Here is a 24,671-nt window from a genome sequence, read left to right on the forward strand (position 1 = left end):
TTTAGATTGTATTATTAATTTTATACATATATATGAGTTAATCCAAAATTTACAAATTAGGCAATAACAATGAAAAATTAAATAATGAAAATAATAATAGTAATGAAAATTATGAGAGTAAATCAAATATAAACAGGATATAGTTTTTTAAAAAAATTATTTACAGAAAAATAAAAGGCAAATGTAATTTATTTTTCTACTTTGTTTCCTGCTTTAGTAATACATTTTTCCCAGCAAGAAGGTAGATTTTGTATCACAGCATTGTAGAGTGATGGGTGACAGGTCTGGGCTGTAGGGAGAGTGATCAAGTTGAGTTCAGTGAATTTCTTCTAGAGCTGCAGTATGGGGCCTGGCATTGTCGTGGAGGAGGATGGCCTCTCGAATCAGCCTTTTGCAGCCCTCATCTCGTTCAACAGCTTGCAGTAGTAAACAGCATTGACTGTGCATTGCTTATGTAAAAAATCAATCAGCAAAATACTTCGCCGATCGAAAAAAATGGTTCAAAGAACCTTGTCAGCTAACAGTCGAGTCTTGGCTTTCACTGGGACTACCTCCCCTTTCCAACACCACACCGCACTGGCTTGTTACAACTGGAAAGTGTAGTGGTGGACCCACGTTTTGTTTTACAGCAGAATTACAGAAAGATTCATGAAAACAACAAAGAAAAACTTAGTGGAAGAGATACGAATAACGGAAAAAAAATCCCACAAGATTGGAAAAATGCATTTATACATCCACTACACAAATAAGATGATACAGAAGTAAATAACAAAGGGATTTCCCTCTTATCTTTGACAAATAAAATCCTTTGAAAAGCACTACATAATAGAATTGAATTAATATAGACTTAACAACTGGGAGAATAAGAAGGAATCAGAAAAGTAAGATCTTGTACTAATCCCGAACCTTAAAACAATAATAAGGAAAAATGATAAAAACTAAGTAACTGTCTTTGTAGATTTCAAAAAGGCATACAACTCAATATATAGAACTTCCTTATTTAATATCCTAGAATAATTTGGTGTGGATCCCAACACAATTAACATTACTGAACAGGCTCTTCCAATCACAAAGTCAGAACTAAAATTCATAACAGAAGTGTATTCATAAGGGAAGAATTAGAAATTAAAACAAAAATAAGACAAGGGAATGATTTAGCATCAATTCTCTTCATCTGTGCCCTAGAGAAAGTAGTAAAAGAATGGGAAAGGGTTAAAAAAAGTTGGAACACACCATTAAATAAAACAGAGTCTGAAACTGAAAGGAACTGTAATTAACTGCTTAGCCTTTGCTGACAATATTAACATTTTCTTAGAGAACCTTGCAAAGGTAGCAGAACAAGTAAACCACCTAAAATAATTTGAAGGGGAAATAAGGCTAAAAATTTCTTAGAAAACTGCAGAATTCATGACCAACCAAGATTCTCCCGAGTCCCTAAAAACGAAATATGGAAAATCAATAAAGTTAACAAATTTAAATATATGGGAGAAATAATGCAAATTAATGATTTAGATAAAAACGCCAATCAAACAACAATGAGAAAAATAAAATTAGCCTACCAACAAAAGATATTTTCAACAAGAACATCTCAGTAGGTGCCAAAATCAGGCACTAAAATACCAGTAATCAAACCAGAGGACCTGTTTGTATTAGATACATCTTCAGTTTGAAATCACATAAAATAAATCCAATAGAAAAATAGAGTAAAAACTTGAGAAAAAATCTAGAATCAATAAGAATACAAGCAAATGGATGCAAATTTCATGCAAAATCTTTTTTCAGTCTCACAAAACAGATTTTCAACCACATTTACAGAAAAAAAGAATGGAAATCAACACAGTTCAGTGGTTGTAAATGAAAATGGAAATATTTTTTCAAGCAGAGTGTACAATACAGAATAATGTTCAGAAAACCAGCAAAGAAGATTTCACAGAAAAAAGACACAACAACATTTGCTCAGAAGAGAGAAGGGAAAAATAAAGAAAAGAATGAAGAACTGTTGGAAAAACAGGAAAGAAAATATGCAGATGAAAGAGAAATGGATGAAAAAAAAGAAGAAATTAAACTTACACGTTCATGTGATGTATTAGTTTCAGTCATGTGATGTGGTAACAAAAAATACATTATTTCTGCTAGATTATCAGGTTCAGTCTCTAATTTAATGTTTTTATTAAGAGGTTGAGCTTCATTACTAAAAGTATTATTTGCAGGCCCATTCATTATCTATAAAAAAAAACCAAAGAACCAAAACAAAAATAAATATCCATAAAAAAAAATGTATATATAAAAATGCTGTTGAGTCTTTTACACTTTTCATAAATAGCTTTCTTATAATTCCTTAATGATTGTTGTTTGTTTATGTTTTATGGTGTCTCGAATGATGTTATATTTGATACTGATGCAAGCTTTTTCAATGAAAAAGATATGAACACAAGAACAAGCGAATAATATTAACACAGGACGCCATATATGTGGCTCACGGTAAATCTAAAAAGCCATGTGACATGGCCCTTGGCTCACTGATTCATTGATTTGTACTAACATATATGCAATTTTTTTTAAAATATATATTTTATGAAATTTTTCTGCTATTGCTAAGTTTTGTATTTGTCTTAATTTAGTTCCAGATTCAGTTTGTGCGTTTTGGTTTTTTATTAAAATAAATTGTTTAATTTTAATAAATGTTATTTACATTCATTTCCCCTGAAGTAAATTCTCTACAATCTAGAAATTTTTAATTGTTTATTGGTAAATTAACAAAGTTGTTACTAAACATAAAAAAGTTATTTTAAACCTAATTCTAGTATTTTCCAGCACAACGTTTTCATGTTTTGATTTATTTTTAAATGGTTTCTAGTAATAATGCTGATTTTGGCACAGATTCTCATGAAAACCCTCAATACAGATCAAAATTTGACAAACCAGTTGTAAATGACAAGACAAAAAATTAGAGGTTTGTACAGCGATTCAGAGGAAAGTTATGATAGAATTATGAATCTGTCCAATTCTGTCAGTAATTCAGCTGACATAAGTAGCGGCAGCAATATTCAGATTTCTTTTATTACTGGTAAACTGAGATTATCTTGGAGTGTGCACCGTTAGAGCCTACAATGCTCCAATGTTTTCAACAGTGCACTACACACTGATAACAATGAAGGAAATAATGAAACTAATCTAACTTAATCTAATAGCTTAGATATAGCGGGATACATTTCATCCCAATGTTTTTTCTACTATTAGTTAATGACGAAAAATAAAGCAAAGGCACAGAAGCCAACCCCCAAGAAGTGTATTATGCAATTTTCATCAATCATACCATTTTAAATTTCTTATGCAAAACAAAAGATTGAATATGTCAAGAGAAAGAGAGCAATCGATAATTATAAAAAAGCTCTAGATTGTAGAAATGGAATAAAACTGATATAAATGAAATGGAAAGATTCTGTTGAAAAATTTTGTGCATGGGTGTTGGTAAAATGCCAAGTATATAGCAAGTCTGTTGTATTCTAACCAGGTTAGTAAGCTAACTTATTGTACAATATTTGAGATTCTTCTGAGAATGTTCCACGCTTCAAATAATGAAAATGCACCATATAATGAGACTGTACAAAGTTCAACAACTCATCGACTAGCTTCTCTCAAAGTTTCAAGATGCAATGAATCCTGAAGGAAGAGATGTGAATCGATGAAAAATAATTCTTTTTATGGGACAGTTTGTCTTTCATCAATACTCTCCCAAAAGAAAGACACCAGCATGGGGTGAAACTTCATATTATGCCTTGTCTGCGGCTACACATGGAATCTCGTGACATATGCTGGAAAAGAAGCAATTTCAGGCAAAGGGGTTCCAGGAAAATACGTGTTGGAGCTTGCTGGACCATTACTTGAAGCTGAATCAACACTATCATGAAAATTGGTATAGTGTATCATTGGCTTCTCAGTTACTTGATTGTTATACAAATCTTGTTGGTACATTAATGGCTAATCAAAAAGGAAATACAAAAAAAATTAACAGAAACCAAACTGAAAAAAGGTGAAGTAGTTACAGCCCAATGTACAGGTAAAAAAAAATATTGAAATAGAAAATTAACAGGATGTGTTGATGTTTTCAACAAGACAAAAACAGACAAAATGGTAGCAAAACAGAAGAGAGGGAAGGACCTTGTTATCAAACAACAACTTCCAATGAAAATCCTAATATTTAGGAAGAATTGGTTTTATATTTTTTACAAACGTTTGACAATGATGTGCAAACTGAAGTCAGTCAAGATGGATCTACAGAAGAGACTTTTCTGGATTACAGAAAAAATTGATTAAAAATGTAATACGATGTATTACAAAATTAATCTCTTATAAAATATTTTCAAAATAACTCAGAAAATCATGTATGTTATATAGAAATAAAAATCTTATATTAATCTATGAATGGTTGAACGGAAAAACTGAGGATAATTAAATGAACAATTTTTTATAGTATTATCTACAAGTGATTTCTCGATATGCAAGTGAAAGGCTTGCTTGGCTAATTTTATTGTAAAACAATTGTCAACAATAAGAACTGTTCTGATCAAGGCCAGGAGAACAATACTTAAATGACTTATTTCATTAGTTCTACCCGCTAAAATCACGGACAATATTCAACTGTTATTATATACAATGTAATATTTATGCAATGTCAGTTTATATTATAATTATTATGTTTCGGTTAACATGAATAAATTAATAATTTATAATTAAAAAGTCAACAGAATAAAATATGTAGTACATGTTAATAATAGCTAAACAACCAGACTTATGACTTGTAGTAATAATAATAATATACATCTAATATTTATAACAAAATTACTCATGTTTTCAAAAGGAAATAAAGTTAAGCTTTCAAAACCACAAACAAAAGTATACAAGGTCATACAACATAAAAAAGTACAAACAGAAAAACATAGCAATCAGATAGAAAAAAAAAAAAAAAATTAGTGACTGTTTAAACATTATATCAGGCAAAAAGGATGTATATTCTCATCAACAAATTCTGAGAACAAAAACAAAACCTACACCACTTTAAAAGGAACATGATTGCGACAATAACTGTGAATGTGTCATTTTTTTAGTGACGTTCTATTGCCCAGTGTGACAATAGCAGTTGAATAAAAACCTATCAAACCATCAGACTAGTCATAAACATATATCTTATTAAACAATATACATACGGTAAATAACATGAATGGTATTTATCATCGGTGAAAAGTTTCCAGACTGTTGCCATGGATGTAACCTACAAACAATTAATCTAAAAACCAAGCATACTAACCGCATGCAGCAGTTCAGCTGCTTTTGATTAATTGCTTACGTAGGTTTTTTAAACATAAAAACATTTTATTTTTTTTTACTATTTGACCTGTTTTTTCTTTCTGGTATTCTCTGCTTTGGCTATGAAAGGCCAACAACATGCGATTATACTACAGCCGGTGTTATTTAAATTTTGAATGTTAATATTTCATTTATAATCTTTTCTACAGCTTCATAAGTTTTTTATCGTAAATATTTTAAAAGCGGATAGGATTTATTAATTTTTTTAAATAAAATATTTCATTCTCACATTTTATAAGCGGAATATGTAATAAAGAAAATAACAAAACCGTTTTTCTATAGTTAAATATAGAAAAATTAAATTTATAAAATGCTCCTACCTCAAAACAATCTATTTTGGGGTGCAAGACCACTACTTGTGTACTGAACACTACTTTTGAAACTAGTTGTGAAAAGAAATAAATAAAATACAGTGATGTTAGTTAGGCTATAGTCAAAAGTTTTTAAATCAAATTTTTGTCTTCCTTTTAAATTGATCACCCACCCATATCCTTTCTACTAAAAATGTTTTAGTTGTCCTTCAGGTGCTTCAGGATATAATAGTCTCATAACTCAAAATAAATCATTTTAAATGGTTAAGACTGTTGTAACTTTAAGTTTTGTATGTCAAAACATTTTCTGTTTAGTGTCCTTTTGAAGTCTCACACCAAAAAAATAATCATTTTGAGGTCGAAAAATAAGCTAATTTCTTATTGAATACTAAATTATTGAAAACTTATTATAGTTTTGAGCAATATTACTAGAAAACATGTTTTTGTTTGGTTTTGATTAACAGAATTGTACAGGAGAGATTTACTTTCATCTAGACAAGACAAACTTCAGTAAACACTAAATAGATATAGTGTACTGCTCAATTAAAATCTAGCAAAAAAACATTTTCAAGTAACATTAGTCAAATCTAAATAAAACATAAAAGGTATTATTATACCTTTAGGATTTAGGTAAGACAGAAATCTACTTCCATATAATTTGATATTCTACTACACTTTGATCATCTCAAGTGCAACATCACGTAAACTGAAGAGTAATAAATAAGGATGCAATGAAAACGGTCAATTACATTCAATTATCGGCATAATATACATTTAATCTATTTCACCTAAAGACCATAAAAGTAAAATTTCTTTCTCCACATAAAATTTTTGAAGCGCTACATAAATATTTTAATTTTTAAATTACTTACATCAATAAAAATGTTCTATATATTACTTTTTTCTATTATTTCTGGAAGTAAATAATAACAGGAAAAATTTAATCGTTAATTAAAATAAAAGGTCTTTATAAAAGACCTGAATTCATTATAGAGACAGACCCTTTCACAATAAATCTAAGCAAATTTTGAAACTTTTTATTTTATTTTATAATCATTCATGTCAACTAAGAGATGCTGTTACTATGTAAAAAGTTATAAAGCTGTAAAATAAAACAAGTTCAAAATTGATTTAAGACCTTATCAATTTCTCACTCAATACTGGAACTTTTTTTTTGTAACATTTTTAACCGCTTAGGGGCTATGTGGTGCCTTGCAGACATTGCCTCGGTCGACCCTAAGTGATATGGCTGTAGGCTAGTCCTCCCTTTGTATGCAACTTAGAGCTGCGGTCCTATCAGGGTCCCTCCTGGTTCATCGAGATATCATGTCCTCCTCTCTGGATAAATCTACGCCTGGGATCTTTCTCAATGTTCAGTTAATACAATACGCTACAGATATATTCAATTTCAAAATCTCCTTCTAACTGTCTGAAATATAATACAAAATATAAAAATATTTTATTATTTTATAAAAAATATTTATAAATATGAAAAAAAAATGTTTATACATACATCAAATATCAAAGGAAAGTAACAGTGATATATTTTAGAAAGCCCTTCAACAAACAACAGGTGCTTTAACCATTAGGCTTGCATAACTACTGTATAAAATATACAATTCTTAAATTGACAAGCGATATTTGCCTACAAGATTAATTTTAAAAACATCAGCGAGACTATAATTCCAAAAGGTTAAAGAAAAGAGGTCAGTAAGAAACCATTGATGGAGAAACCGCATTATGAAGTAAACACTCTAATGATAAATGTAAATAATAAATGATTTTACATTGACCGGTCATAAAATTGCCCAAATGCTGCAACTAAAAAATTAAAAATTCCAGCAGTTTAACCTGTAGTGACAGGACTGCAATCAAAAGACAAAGCATCATTCTTCTCTACTGCAGTCAAAAATCAAGAATTTTATTTTATTTCTACAAACACTTTAAAGGTTGTCTCTTGTTTTACTATTATACAGATTTGTATACTAAATCATGGATACTGGTGCTCTTTGGTAGTTGGGTTTTCAATTAATTTGGTAGTTGGCATCTCAGGAATGTATTCACCTCAGAATACACTTCATTTGTACAAGACAACAATTCATTTCATTCATACATATCCTCTTAATTAATACCATACGGTGGTTCAAGAGGCTAAACAGAAAAATAAGGAAAATATATCTTAGATATTTTCAGATGGTGTTGGTCTGATTGGAACTCTGATAAAGATATAGAAGAAACCTTTTTTCTTTCTTGTCATTTATGGACTCAAATTCATATTCTTGAAATAATTGGATGATTCTTTTACTTTATGTCACTTTGTTATGTATTTACCCGATTTCATTCAAGGGTGAGGGACAATAAGACAAATTTTTTACTTTTTTTACCAGTAATTGTTTTGGTTGATATCTCCTGACTGGATAAACTGACTGCTAAAAAATGTTCTATGATGATTTCTGAATATTGGCCATTTAATTCTGGCTATAAAGGATCAATGGAGCAGGGAGATATGGTCATCATGAGTTGTAACTTCTCTGGGAAAGTTATGACACTTTTATGGCTTTTTTTTTAAATTTCAAGTTTTTTAATACAAAAAAAGTTTTGTTTAGACTCATATAAATAAAATATTTATTATTTTATTCTTTCTTTAAGGACACCATGGATCCCTATCCAACACAATGTTAACATTGGTATTCTAACCTCTTGAACCAAATAAGGTATATAACCTTTTCTTTTTTTTTCATTTTAAACGTTATGTTTTACAAATTCTGAACGTACAACTTTTAATTTGGTGTAAAAATAGAATTTTAATAATTAAAAAAAAAGTAAGTCTTTTTTATGTTTCATTTTTACCCTCAAAAATATTTAAAATTTTTAAACACTATACATTCAGTTGAAAGAGCAAAGTGAGTTGTACATTCACAAAAAATTTGAAGTTTCTTTTATAGTAGCTGAGAAAAGTGTACCTAAATTGTAAAAACTGCATCTAAAAAATTGTATAAACAGAAAACATACCTGCTGTTCACAACTAATCTCTCATTTTCTTCTGCTCAGATTCCTCTTCTGTCTACTCTTTTTTGTCTGGTTGGATGTCTCATTCATTACATTTCACTCGCTCCTGATCTAGTTTTTTCATTGCATCAACTGTGTATCTGCCTGGATCTAACTTCATTTCTTCTAAAGCCAAAAATTTTACTATATTTCAGTCAATAAACTTGCAAATAGCATGGTATATTCCAAAATGAAGAGTTTTAATACTAACAAAAATTAATTTGTGTATCGTAAAAATTAATCAAATCGTATTATTCAAACTTTCACTGACATTTTGGGTTTTGTAAGATAAAACATTTTTCCAGCTACATACTATCAGATAAATCCTTGAAAAAAACTTAATTTCTTTTTAAAAATATGCCTTCTTTCAGCATCCCATACTTACCCCTTGACGTCAAAATTTTAGTCTTTGCTAAAGACACAACAGGAGAAATATTTTGGGTTGTTGGAGTCTTGTAATTACATCCACCTTTTCGTTTTTTTAAACCAAGTTTCAATCTACGCATATCGGGCTAAAAATACAACTATTTACACTATAAACAACGATAACAAATAATATCCACAACTGAACACTTAACAACAGATAAACAAAATTACACCAACGGAATGTTACACTCAAGTCAATAAGGTTATGTTACAAAATAATGAGAAACATTGTTGATAATTTAAAAAAATATACAGTAGCAAATCATAAAAATAATCAAGATGAAAAATAATACAGTAAACGGAAACATACAGTGAAAGTCAACATTTTGATATAAAATGAAAAACTTGTGTCGACAAAAAAAATCATACATATTTTTATATACAACAGAGATAAGCGATTCAAACGGCATTGGAAAGAGGAAATTTTAAACTACATTTCAGAACAAAAATCTGTTGTGGATACCACATGGCTTCCTTGTTCGCCTATTAAATTATATATAAACATTTTTTTTTTAAATGAAAAGTATATAAAATTTTATTTTATTAATAACTTGTGATATTTTTTCATAATTTTTTTTTATTGTTATTATTGAATTATTTATTTTAATTTTTTTTACAATCAAAGGTTAATAATTATTAATAAATCAATATATATAAACTAAAAAAAAAGTTAAAAAAAGGAGAAAAAAATTAGATTAGAACAGATGTGCCTTCCCCTTGTAATGTTTCATTAATTAAAATTTTATTTGGCTATTACACTGGAACCGATGAAAGTAAGTACCACTTATACAGTTGAAAAGCTCTCAACGAGGGCTTACTACTGCAGTTAAGAAAAAGCCCAAAACCCAAATGTTTTTGGATTTTGGGCTTTTTTTGGACACTTTTGGTTCAGTCAATGCAATAAAAAGTGTAGGGCAAAACTAGGTGGTCCAATAATATTAAATCCAAAATTTCAACATCCTGTTTTGAGTTACGTGAGATACATACATACATATAGACACCACACCAAAACTAGTCAAAATGGATTCAGGGACGATCATAATGGATATTTCCGTTGAAATCTGGAAATCAAAATTTTTTGTGATCACAATACTTTGTTTATTTTGTACAAGGAAGTAAAAAATAACTCTTTAAAACCGCGTAAAAAATACAAAAATACAGCCTTAATTATAAATTAAGTTTTAATTTTCTAGGAAGGGGTGAACATTTTTTGTCAAGAAAAACTTAAGAGAAAGGCTCTCAAAAAATTAAGATTTTTATATTTTGAATACGATGGATAACTTGCAAGATGGATTTAATTTATTTTCAACTTAAATCCAGCTAACCTGTTTGCAAGATTCAACCAAGCTTCTCTTACTTGTCTTAAGACCACTTATTATCTATCCTCTTTAATACCCCATTTGAAACACTTCCATTTTTTCCTTTAGATTTTCATATTGTCTTATTATGTTTCCGTAAAGCGGTATACTCTGATAAATATATTCAACAAGTTTTATTCTAATTAACTCTTAGATCGCTATCTAATACTGATAAATTTTTTTCTGATAAAGTTCTTCTTGCTTATGTAAAAATTCTTTTTTATTTAAACCTTATTCAGATGCACGATTCAGACGGTTGTTTTTCATTTCGTGGAAAAATTTCCTCTTCTTGGTTCAATTAGAGTGAGATGATAGAAGTTTTAAATTAATTAAACAATTTGGTTTCACACAGGTGAGTCTCAAGGTCTCCAGGAGTCACGAGGCTGAACCCAGGACCACAGAGCTCATTTTACTTACCATTCCTGTCTAGCCAGAGGACTCCATTTCCTGGACCCCAGCATTGTTTTGTACCGTCAGGGTTGTGAAAATACTACTGATAAATAATAATTATAGTATTCCAGCTTTATAGAAACTCGAAAAAGAAACTAAATTACAAAAGACATCTAGTAGTAACTGCGGTAACTAAAGTACACAGACTTTTGATGATGAAACCTCCATAACCTACTTCAGTTACCACGGTGACATTAATACGAGGGTTATTTTTTTTCAAGGTCCGATCCGTCGCGAAATAAAAACCCGCGCAAAAATCGGATGAACCTTTGGGCATATATGTTACGCAGCGTTTCTAGTACGGCCTTCAATCACGCCGCGTCACTTCGTTTAGTTCTGAACACGCAGCTAGCACGTAAAGATGTTTACAACAATAGCATCTGCCGCAAAGTGTGAAGTGCGTGCGGTAATTCGATTTCTTCAGGCTGAGGAGTGTAATGTGGCTGAAATTCATCGACGAATAAGTAATATGTTCGGTGAAACTTCAACGAGTGACAGCAAAGTGCGACAATGGTGGAGGAATTTTAAGGCAAGACGTACAGATGTTCATGATGCAGGCGGTCAGGGAAGGAAGCGAGTGACAAGCGATGATCTCATTGAGCGAGTTGATGAAGCGATTCGAGAAAATCGTCGGTTCACAATTTTTGTATTGAGCGATTCGTTTCCTGAAATTTCAAGGTCAGCTCTCTACACCGTTGTGAGTAAGAGACTTCAGTACCACAAACTGTGTGCGAGATGGGTTCCCAAGATGCTGTCCGACCGTCACAAAACAATGAGAACGGACGCCTCCCTAAAGTTTCTCCAGCGCTACCACAATGAAGAAGATTTTTTGAACAAAATTGTCACAGAGAACGAGACACGGGTCCATTTCGAAAGTGAAGAAACAAAAGAACAATACAAACAGCGGATGCATTCTCATTCTCCCAGTAAACCGAAGAATTTCAAGCGAACCTTGTCCAACACAAAGCGTACGGCTATTGTGTTCTGGGACCGGAATGGAATTCTCTTGGTGGAATTCATGGAACGTGGCACGACCATCACTGCAGCCTCATACTGTGTGACTTCAACCTCTACGAAGTTCATGTGTGTATCTGTTATAATTTAAAGCAGGTTTGCCCTCGTTACGTTCTGCAAATTATTTGTCGTGCAATTAAATACGGTAACTTAACTCTGCATTTAAGTTTATGAATCTGCAATCTTTGCTGAAGAGAACGATCGGTTATTCTTAAAGAAAAATAACGATATCCACCTCTATCAAAACAGAAAATAAAACTGTTTTTTAACGCTCGACACAAAACTTTGATTTACAAGAAAGGGCCTTACGTTTACTTTGCCTTTTTTAATAAATTACCAAACGATTTAAAAAATCTTAGCGCCGATTTATTTAAAATACAGACGGTTCAAAGAGCGACACAATCTCACGGAAGAATGTTTTCTTCTTTAGTTGCAAGTTTAATCGAGGTAAAACGGGTTACAAAATGCAGCAGAATATATTCGTCGCCTCCCGATACATTAGACGTGCCAGTTACGCCCAGACCCAGAACGCCTTCACAGAAAAGTAGTTCTCCATCAAGCGGCAGAATCAAGAGACAGGGAATGCGATAGACGCAGCCAAAAGCGCTCGACCGAAAACGGTAGCATCAGAAAAGTCGATCGACGTGCAAGCTTTATATTCTGTTAGTCCCAAGAAATCTGTGCGACGTCTATCTAACCTTTCTGATCTTTTTTGGTAACGCCCGCACGGCATCGAGCAAGCGTTTAAAGATGCGTTCACACAGAATTGCTGTCGTTCACGAACGCTGAACGAAGACACTGACTTCAGAAGACTTTACCTGAAGACACTGGAAAAGGTGTAGCTTTCTGTCAGCGGTTCATGTCATAACTCGGACGGGGATGAATTCGACGATCGGTTTCGATCCGACGAGGCACGGTTCCAGCAATACGGAACTACCATGAACGCACAGAATTCACGCATCTCGCGTACGGAAATCCACATCGATGCACTAGTCTCCTCTCCGCGGACAAAAAAATGGGAGTTTCGCGTGCAATTTCAGCAGTCGAAACTTCATACATTTTTTCCGGCACTGAACTATGATCGCTACATACAGACGGTGCAACAATTTGTAAACACTATACCTGCAGACCGGATAGATTACACGTGGTTTCAACAGGACAATGCTACGGCTCATATAGCCGACTTTCCTGTATCGGTGTTTTCGTGGACAATCGATTTCGAAGGGATTGTGGCCCCCTCGGTCTCCTGATTTATCCTTTCCTGACTTTTTCTTGTGGGGGGATACCTTAAGGATGACGCTTACAAAACTCATCCTCACACCGTTCTGTTGAATAGCAGAGCGAAATTAAACGATGTGTCGCGAAACACATCGTTTAAAACTATGTTTAAAACGAAAAATATATATTTTTCGAAGCGAATGAATTATCAACCCCTCGAATTACAAAACGGTTTATTTCAGTATATTTTTCTGCAATCTAATGTTTTAAATAGATTTCAAAAGATAGCTAAGTATTGTAATGAATACAATGATTGGATTTCAGGAAAATTTCGACATATCTTGGCGTTTCACAGCCTCAGACCCCAAAACCACCGAAATATATATTTCAATTTCTTGTAAACACGATAACTGCCGTAATTTTTCAAATTGTTCCTTAAAAATAACTCTTCAGAAAATCTGTCTACTTCGTTAACGGCCAAAATCGGATCATGGGACTGGAAATGGGGGAGGGCCTTTCGAAAAAACAAAATATCGCTATAACTCTCTTATTAAGTAAAATATCGAAAAGTTTTTACTCTTTTTTGGATAAGGATTTAAAAGTTATCTAAGTAAAGCTTTATGATATTATTTAATTTTATATTATTTTAATTTTTTTCTGATGCCTTTCCCTCAAAAATTATTGCAGACCAGCACGAAGCCGACTAAATTATAGCTGATATTCAGCCCTGAAATTAGTCTTTTTACTCTGTTCATCGGATCGAACGGTTATATCGTGTCATAATAAACGTAAAGAAATCAACTTTATACGGTATCACTTATATATCTTGCACGGCTTGTATAACACAGAAGTCGCAGATCAGGAATTTATAATGTAATCACTTGTTCAAACGCTTCTTCATTCTCGATGGTAAAGGAGCAGTTGATGAAATACACGATGGTATCGTCGTTTCCAACTTGTAATTCTGTGTTTTGTAATTCATTTTTTATGAGCAAGCGTACAGTGAAACTAAAATCGGTAGATGATAAATTTCATGTTCATACTAATATTATGAGCGACATGACGCCATAAAATCAAAGAGAAGTGAGCCGTACAGATTCAGATGATATTATTGAACTGAAAAACGATTGTCGCAACATTTTGGGAACAAAAGAATCTAAAAACAGAATTGATGGGACATTCTTATTATGAATTGAAGGATGTTAAACAAATCAAACGGTGCAGGCTGCTCTCGATGGCTGTTATTCGTCTGAATGAAAATGCATAATCTTACCCTGTAGGCCACTTAAAGACTTTAGTTGTCGGTTCAAGTTGGAGATTTTTATTGTCCGGACACCGCTTGAATGAGGATACCTTCTCTTTATTAAGATAAAGATTAGTTTGTTAATCGGTATAATGAACTAACAAGGGGCTCAGTAATGGACGGGTGGTGGATTTCAAAAATCATTTCTACAAGCGACTAGACGAAAGTCTAGTGCAGATATGTTTGTAAGATATAGCGATCCAAATTAAAAAAACATATTTAGACACCATTTTTTTTTTATTACCAGAATTCATGTCTATACATTGAGGAGAAAGGACTTTTCACGATAGCTTTAGATTTTTACTAAAGTAAAACTTGCCGATTTTTATCCGTTTGTCCTAACATCGCATAAGAAGAGCCGAACAATTTTTGGTAATTAAGAATTACATTAAACCCGATTGAAGTTTAAATAGAGGAACCGGAGCCGATACGATAATTTTTTTTTATCTCTACTTGCTTAGGAAGAAATTGTAGTTTGAAAAAAGTCAATAAAATAATTATAGACATCATTTGCTCATTTGTCGTAAGCAAAGGATCGAATGCAACAAGATACGAGAGTCCCACAAAACTAAGTCCCACAAAACGGCATTGCCAATCTCAAGAAAAAAGCATTTCACGCCGGACGTAATAAGGAAAGCGAAGGCTGAAGCGATTACCCGTTGTCTTCTACCCAGAGTAGGCCAAGCCCACTAAAACACAGGAAATCTTTCACCTTTACAAGCGACACCTTCACTCTGTTCAACACTGGGGCCGGTCGCGTATGTAAATCGATATTCTTTATTCGAATACATTAAAGAACGGCTACTTTCAATGACGAATGTATGTTCTTCACATGTCGAAACAGTCGATCCGCTGAAAAATTCATAATAAAACATGTTTTAACCGCAAACACCACGATTAATTTTAAATTTATGATGACGATGCAGGTCATCATTACTTTCAGCGATATGTGTGTACATCGTTGATCGTTATTTAATATACGCAACGATCACTATTTACGATTCGATCTTAAAAATTATTGTTGGTTTTCATAATCTAATAGCTATTCGGTTAACGCTGTAAATTTATAACGACGATATACATCGATCAGTCATCATTACTTTCAGAGAAAGCGGATGATTTTTATTTTTTTATAGTTGTAATAGCTAATTATCGACAGCCGATGTTATTTTATTCATATTATACATAAGAAACGGGATCGCTCGGATATATCTTTTGTTAAATAAAAAAAGGGCGTGCCTCAAAAACGGCGCGCCCTGGTGCATTTTTAACGCCATTTTAAAATTCTTAACCCGAAAGGAACTTTGCCATCGCCCGGATCGATCGGTCCTAAACCCACGCGTCTAGAGGCTACCGTTCTCGAGATACTAACACGAGCGAAATTCGCCCCAGCAGAATTGCAGGATCAAAATATTTCATATAAAGTAATTTTTTAACGGTAAACAGCAATCTTCACCGACAATGTTTTCAAGGTTAATGATTTTTTAACGCGTATAAATAAGGAATTTAAAATCATCACTTACAGTGAATTTAAACGATTATTTTTTTATTATTACGAGCGATAGAGGGAGAATTATTTTGAATAACCGGCGGTTTTATTTCCCACCTCGCAACCTTTACTACTACATATTATAAATTAACCGAAAAATTACCTTATGTTCTGCTTATCGTATGTTCAATATGACCACCGTCCCGTCTAGCAACTTCTTCAACTCAAACTCTTATGTCTTTAATAACTCGACATATCTCGTTGCAAGCCTCTATAATCAGTTCCATCCCTGTACGAGGATGTTTAGGAAAAATCTTTTCCTTTAAAAATATCCAAAAAAAAATAATCACACGGATTCACATACTAACGGTGGGACTATAATAATAATAAAGAAAAAAATTTAATTCACGCACACAGTGTTAAGATGGTTGAAATATACTAATATATTTAATTTTTTCCCGCGCAACTTATATACAACATTTTTCACACAATATGACATGCAGTTGTTGTAGCCCATCGGTCTAAGGGGTCTGTCGGCTGCGTCCCGTCGTAACGCAGTTCGAATCTTAGTGGACATTATTTTTTTTTTCACTTTAAAATTATTTATTTATTTAATTTAAACCAACAGCTGCTCCCCAGCGGTACCAAGCTTTGAATTAATATTATTATAAATAATATTTAAAAGGAAAATATTAACCAAGTTGACGCCCTGCGGAATTTCAAACTCCCGCTAAGGGAATAGGGAATTTTCCAGTGGGATGCCCTATTAAATTACATATTTACATTTTTAAAAGTACATAAAATTTTGTTTCATTATTAACTTCTATATTTTTACATTGTTTTTTTTTTATATTTATATTATTGTTATTATTTATTGTTATTTTTTTTTTTTACAATCAGAGGTTAATGATTATTAATAAATCAATATATTTAAATTGAAAAAAAAGGAGATGAAGTCTGATTCGAACCGATATCCCTTCCTCTTGTAAGATCCAAATATTTCATTAATTAAAATTTATTGAGGTATAACTCTGGAACCGATGAAACTAAGTACCGCTTATGATATAGCGTTGAAAAGCTCTCGAAGAGGGCTGCGATTAAGAAAGAGTCAAAAATATCAATTTTTGATCGGTTCCAGAGTTATAGCCAAATAAAATATTTGGATCTTACAAGGGGAAGGCACCTAGGTTTGAATCAGACTCCAAAAAAAAAAATTATTAATAAAATAAAATTTGATGTACTTTTCATTTAAAAAAAAATGTGTATATGTAATTTAATAGGCGTACAAGGAAGTCATGTAGTGTCCACATCAAATTTCTTAATTAAGTATTACCAGCTGATTTATTTATTATAATAAATAAATAAAAATATACATATAATCCTCATTCATCCTCTGAAGTATTATCTGAACAGTAATTACCGGAGGCTAAAACACGAAAAAGAAAGTATACATAATAACATATTTTTTTGCATCAAAACATATGTTTTCATGCAAATTCTATAATTAATAAAAATTAATTTCCGGATAACCGAGATCCGGTCGACCAAGAGTGTACCCGATGAGTTAAACGGTTAGCGCTCGACCTGCTGATACTTACGCCGTTTGAATCGTAAAAATCGGACCAGCGGTTGCCGAGATATTACGGTGGCACCCCATCGCTCCCCCCTCCTCAATTTCCGAACGGCGCCCCGGGGGCGCTTGAAAATATTATCGTCTGACGGGAACCGCTAGGAGATGGGGTTGCGAAACCGGAGGTTGAGAAAATTTTTCAGAGCGCTAGGACCAACCGTTTTCGAGATATTTGCGATTTCCTTCTGAAAATTCGGATCCTATTAAAGTACTAAATTATATATGTATATATATATATATATATATATATATATATATATATATATATATATATATATACATGAGGTTTATATTTTTACATATATATAAAAACAATTGTAAAAATTAAAATATCTTTTTGAATGAATTCAACTAAAAAAAAAAAGAAATAAAAAAAAAGAAAAGAGCGTATTTAAATAAAGAGAAAACATAGTTAAAATATTAAATCAATTTCCAGAGATATTTAATTTTTAAATGAAATAAAGTAAGAAATAAAATTAAAAAAGAAAAGAAGATATTTAAATAAAGAAGGAAACATAGTTGCGAGGTATTTAAATATTAAATCAACTTTGAGAGAGATTTAATTTTTAAATGGATTATGACGTAGAAATAGCAGGTATTTAAAAATTAAATGTCCTCACCTGTCTTATATCGATAAGAAAACATTTAAACGCGGTTATTTAAAATTTAAAGAGCTCTTTAATACGATTAAACAAAAAATCTACTTTCAAATAATTTTAATTTTTATATGTATTTTTAATAGGGACGATTACGTATGTGTATACAGAGTGTTTCTAAAGTACTGGGCTGGCAATACTTTTTCGGATTCTATCGGATAGACACACACACATATATATATATATATATACTTTCTGGAAGTTTTTATGCTAAAATTGTAAATTGGTTGTTTTTAATGGGAGAGGTCACGGGACGTAAAGATATGTAAAAACCCCGAGGTGTAAAATTTCAGGCGATACTATACTTTACTTATCAAGGTTTTATGTCATTTCCATTGAACTACCCAGGCAAATTCTGAAGCAGTTTCTTTTAATTTTATTACTTTATGATTCTATACAATATATTATTATTACTACCGATCAAAAAATAAATTTATTAATTTTTTTTTTCAGAGAACTACCGGAGAATACTTCGCATATTATTTTTGAGCATTATTGTACCGGATTAACCTCAGACGTAGATGAAACAAAAAAAAGAACTATTTGGAAAGATTAATCGATTTGTTTAGCGATCCGTATTGTTTGTGGAATTTGAACGACATGCTAAATTTTTTGGTCGATTCAGTTCAAGGTACGATTCCACAGGCAGCGTTTAGAGATGATTTAATAAAAACTGCGATAAAAGTAAATTTTAATAAAGAAATGTTGGAAAGTTTTATAAATAAAATAAAGTCAACACACGATCTAGTAAATGTAGCAGAGGCGCTTAATTTATTTGTACCGTATATAAACGGTGAGTGTACTGAAAGCGATTTAACTAATTTATCGGATGTTATTATTAAACTTTTCAAAAATTATTCGACAAATCGAGAAAATGCAGTCGATCAAATAAAAATGAAATTAAAAGATAAAAGATTTATTCCAAACAAATTAATTGTTGAATTGGAAATCGCTTGAAACCGGTTAGCAAACAAAATAAATTTGTTTAATAAATTCTTAATCGATCGTAATGTAATTACACTTTACTGGAAATTTTAACGCGTTATTTATTTTATCCCTATCGCAAACAAATATAACAAATTAAAAAAAAAATTAAGAAACAAATTTCAGAGAATATTCTAATTTGGAGACACGTACATATCTTTGTACATCTTTGTGGAATTTTTTGATGCTAAAATCGTATAATTTTTTTTAGCGGCGGTTATCATGAGACGTGAGGATCTGTTAAAACCCCGTTGTATTAAATTCGACCCGATTAATTACTATGCTTATCGAGTATTTGAAAACGCCTCATTTTTGAGTTTAGGCTTGCGAAAAATTTCGCTTTAATTTCTGTTCAAAGAATTAAATAAAATCTTTAAAACGACAGTTACGGTAAAATTTGATAGGTTTATATACATTTTTGAAAATTTTAACAAAATTTGATATAAAAACTTTATCGTTTACTTTTCCGTCGAATATATCTAGAATAATTATATTGAAGGAGAAAGTACGGTCATCCGTATCAAAAATCAGGTATCGTGTTTTTCTTTTTTAATGTTTACGTTTAAGCGTTCAATTAGTTCATCAAGAATATATTTGTAAGCGCGTACGTATTTGTGTCGCACGGCTTTTGGCCTTATATCTCAGGATTGACGGAACAGATTTTTTTCAAATTTGGCTTAAATATTTCTATATATGTTGTATTAATTTTGTTTTCGATTCGTTCAGAGAGTAGAGTGATATCGCGAAAAATCCAATTTCGATTTTCTTCGGAGGCATTTTAGAGAAAACTTTATTAAAGCAAATCTGTTATCTGCAATACACATAAAAATAATATAAAACGTTTTTCTAAAACGGACAACCCCCGACTCGTAAAATTGAAAATACCTCTTTCGGTTTAAATATTTTTGGAAAATCTTTCTCTCTGAACTCTTTCGAGTTCAGAGAGTAAGGAAACATTAAAAAGATTTACGAAAGATATTACATCAAAACTTGTCGAAGGTTAATTTTTCTTTGTTTTCTGTCAGTATACTCTGAAAATATACAGGAAGGGATGTAAATCGATTTCATAATATACGTAAAGATTTACCGACGGTTAAAAATTTCAGTAAAATTCTCAGGAAATGAACCGACCAGCGTACCGGATTAGTTTCGACTAGTTTTCTATCGAATAATACCAGTTAAATCTATCGAATTTTGATTTTAATTAGAGAAAACTTGAAAAATTAGAAAATTTCCTATCGTTGAGAATGTCGTAACGATTAAATAAATATAATATCTGATCGCGATCAAAAAATTTAAAGTCGATTACAGGCAGATTATATAATTTACATTTTCTTAAATCGTTTGGTAAAGACAGTAAATACATAAAATATTCCGTACGGGTAATTTAAATCGAATAAATAAATTCCAAGCAGATAAACACTGGTTTTTACTTACCGCTAATTTCACTGAAACCGGTGTCAACGTCATAATTGTGAGCCCATATTAGAACGCATTTTGTTCCATCCATCCGTGGATTTGTGATGGTCCATTATTTAAAGGAAGTAACATATCGTTTTATTAGGGATTTCATTCCGGACGATAAAAACCCGTTCCGGTATTTTTGAAAAACTCGCAGTTTTTTATTTTTCGGAAAAAATGATAAAATAAGCGCGCGCACATGAACTGAGCTTAACGATAAAGTGGGATTACCTTTGCAAAAATTGAGAAAATCGACCCCAAAATTTTATCAACAGATCGCCCCGTATACACGACCGCACAAAATTTCATCAAAATCGGTTCGTCCTTTCAAAAGTTAGTAAGCATCAAATATCCCGACATAGGTACATAAAATATGCACAAATATTACCCTCCGCTTTTTTTTTGTTTTGCGTTTTGGGGTTCCGGTTCATGAAACATCAAGAAACGGAAAATAAAACCCGCACCCCATTTTTTCACTTATCGTTATACCCCGTAACTTTCACCTTACAGCAGAGCTATGAAATTAAAACTAAGTGTTCTGAACCGATGTTTACGCGACCTTTTCTTTGACTTCTTTGTACATATGTTCTACAAAAATATTTCATAATTTAATAGACGACGGTAAAAATATTACGTTTGCAGTATCGATGTATTAAATTAGCCTATAATAACAGATATCGTACGAGTGTAGGGGAAATTTTAGTATTACATTTCCGCATAAAAGAAACGATTAATTTTTTATAATCACAATTAATAGAATCCGTGAATTTTACAATACATTATACGAGATATATAAATAAGTATGAGCCGAAAAAATATTTTTTTTCTTGCACCTGCTTTTATATACGCATTTATAATTTTGTTTCTCCTTTTTAATAATTAATTTGAAGTATTGAAACAAAACGACTGATATTTCATACAAAATATTTTATAAGCGAATCTGTTTTTAAACTTTTAAACACGAGTTTTAAATATATAATGCTGAAAAATATAATATAACGTACGAATCTTTATATATATACTAATTTTAACATGCACTTATTCGTTTATACATCGCAGCTGTAGTAAACACTGTTCTTCGCTTATCTACATTAATTTAGTTATGTAAATTTATTTACAATATAATAAAAAAAATGTATCTTCAATCGTTTTAAAAAATTATAAATTAACCATTTTTATTCCGTAAGTATTTATACAGAGCCGGTCAAAATTCTGGAAACGCATCGATAATTTTAAAACCGTTCCGGATAGAATAATGTAACTTTCAGAATAAGGTATGCGTCAACTATACTTTTTTGATGAGAAACAAAATTTCAACCCCTTGACCGAAGGGTCACTTATTTTAAACGGCAACACCCTTTGTGCGATAATTATTTTAAAGGTCTCTTTAAGAAAAGAAAAACGGTATAAAATAAAAAGTCGGTTCGATAACTGTAGCCAAAATGCCGGCGGGGTAAAGTTTGGGCTTTAAAAATTACTAAATTTAACGAGTTCAAATAATAAAATAAAATTAACCGATTTAAATAAAAATTTATTTTAAAAGTTAAATTTTAATTTAAAAAAATGAAAGTTTTTTTTTTTTAAATTGTCTTCGTTCCGATTTAACGAGTACATAAAAAAAAAATCTCACCTAATCGTGCCGATCAGCCGATCGTGGATGGTCTCTTACCAAAAATTAAGCTTACTTCAGTGTACTGTAATATTCCACGTTGAGTGTTTCATTAATAAACTGTTAGCCGACAGATCGTAATAAATTCTCATAACAAAACTAATCGATTTTGTCTTAATTTACCGCATTTGTAAGTCGATTTTGTTATTTACATCTTTTTTATAATTGTTTTTTTACCGAACCGGTCTTTTCTTTGGCTATCGACATGTCACTTAGCGAATAAGAGAGGTCGTACTTTTAACGATGACGGGTTTTGGTGATAGTCAGGCCGTATAATGAAGTTTACGAATCGTTCAATCCAACGGTTAGTAGTCGTAACCCTATTTCAAAAGGTCCGGTGTTAAAAATCATCAAAAGATCCGAAGAAACAGGGAGAATAATAATAGGGGAAAACCAGGGAGGCCTAAATCTGCAACAAATAATAACAAATCGTTAGAAATTATGCAAGAATTTATTGAGAATCCTCATTCGTCCACTCGAATAGAAGCACGAGAACATAACATTAGCTAAAATTCAGCGATTCGAACATCAAAAAGTGAAAATTTTAAACGCTTTAAAATTCGTCTGGTGCAAGAACTTAATGAAGATGACTGTCATCGTAGATTTGAGTCGTACAAAATTACGGTGAACAATATTTCTGCAGATCCTAATTTATTAAACAACATAATTTTTAGCGGTGAGGTTATATATTTTTTTTTAACTGCTATTTAAATCTCTATAATCGTTGACACTGTACGATAAAAGTACACGTAAAAATAAGTAATCAAATCTTTTATTTTAATCGGTACATACCGATCGCGTCATTATAACGTGAATTATAAAAATCAAAATTTAAATTACAAAATAAATAATAGCTGTCATTAACGCCCGTATTTATTATTTAAAATATAAACACGACATGAAGATACCGAATAAAAAATAAATATTTATAAAACGATTTACAATTCAGAAGGCATTAATAAAAATTATTAAACAAATATTAATGTACGCGTTCAACGGAAAACAGTTAATTCCGGTTTTTTAAAAAAACTTTTAATTATTATTATCGTTCGGGTTTCGGTGAAGGTTTTATTCGATCTATCGGTGGACCCTTTATTTTAGCAGATGTAAACTGAATTCGAATCTTTTCTTACCGTTACACGGTTTTTGTTTTATTATTACGCACGCTCGGTTTTCCATTTTTGTGTAATCTTCTCGGTTTTGTAATTTGATCTATAATTATTTTTTATTTTAATTCGTGATTTTTATTGTTTTGTCTTATTTATGTTTATTTATTCGTTATATTTCCGTAGGGGAGGAAAAAGCTCTGCCAGCCGCCGTCAGGCCGGCTAACGGCAGTGCGGGGCTGTCACCCGCTAACAAACCTCCCCTCTTATCAAGCAGGGGCCGGATCTAAGCCGTACCGTATATACAGACCGTGCATGAACACCCAGGCGCTCTACTATCGGAATACGGATGACCGGAAGGCGTCCACCTTCCTTCGCCCAAATCCCGCCACCTGTCACGCCAAGCCGTGCAGAGACCGTCAGCTGCTTCGTTTCTGTCCTGTCCGGTCGCTATTGAAGCTCTCATTTGCGATTGTAAGCGGCTATAAACGTCTAATTCGTCACAGCGGTCGTCTACGTCACAGTGTATTTCCAGTTAGTATGTCTCTTATTTTTTTAATAATCTTCCAGAGGGTTCTATTCTCATTCATTATTGATTTTGTTTGTCCATAAGATTTTTAACATTTGCCTATCGAGTTATGTCTCAAATACTTCTAAATTCTTTCTCTTAAATTTTTTGTTGAGTTTATATGTGTCTGTGCATAGCACTCTCTCACTCTCTCTCTCTCTCTCTCTCTCTGTGTGTGTGTGTGTGTGCATTTTTATGTAACTGATTAATAAATAAATAAAAAAGTTGTATTAGACTTATTTCTTCGCAAAAATTGGATGATTTTTGAACGAGTTCAGAAATTGGATCGGATTTAGTTCAATGTTTTTCCTTTTATTAAAAACGGTTGTCGTAGATATTTTTCATATTTTATATACAGATACGGTTGGGGTACCCGTACGTAGAAATACAATAAGAGAGGTTTTCTCTAAAGGCCGTTTCATCGCAAAAAAATTTATTCTGAAAACATTATAAATATCTATTATTTATCTTAAACTAAATACCTTATACTACTTCTCTATACGATCGCCGCATGCATTAAGACATTTATCGTAGCGATACACCAGCTTCATTATACCGTCGTCGTATTCTTCCGCCGCCGGTCCATTTAGCCACTGATTAACTGCATTTTTAA

At 31.8% G+C, this 24,671-nt stretch overlaps 1 protein-coding gene across 2 annotated transcripts in view; it reads right to left on the bottom strand.

The window, feature by feature from the left end:
- LOC142331578 (uncharacterized) overlaps positions 1 to 24,671 on the bottom strand; it is a 58,812-nt gene that overhangs the window by 4,392 nt on the left and 29,749 nt on the right. The window contains exons 2-4 of one of the 2 annotated variants that reach the window (XM_075377580.1): positions 8,691 to 8,852; positions 6,817 to 7,107; positions 2,071 to 2,223 (exon numbers count right to left, since the gene is read on the bottom strand). In XM_075377580.1, coding sequence (XP_075233695.1) covers positions 2,071 to 2,220 — 150 coding nt within the window. In that variant the 5' untranslated portion in view covers positions 2,221 to 2,223; positions 6,817 to 7,107; positions 8,691 to 8,852. Of the gene's footprint in view, positions 1 to 2,070; positions 2,224 to 6,816; positions 7,108 to 8,690; positions 9,328 to 24,671 lie in introns of those variants that run through there. The other variant, XM_075377581.1, reaches the window with a different exon arrangement.

Source organism: Lycorma delicatula, chromosome 10, assembly GCF_047948215.1.
Source record: "Lycorma delicatula isolate Av1 chromosome 10, ASM4794821v1, whole genome shotgun sequence".
NCBI lineage: Eukaryota > Metazoa > Arthropoda > Insecta > Hemiptera > Fulgoridae > Lycorma > Lycorma delicatula.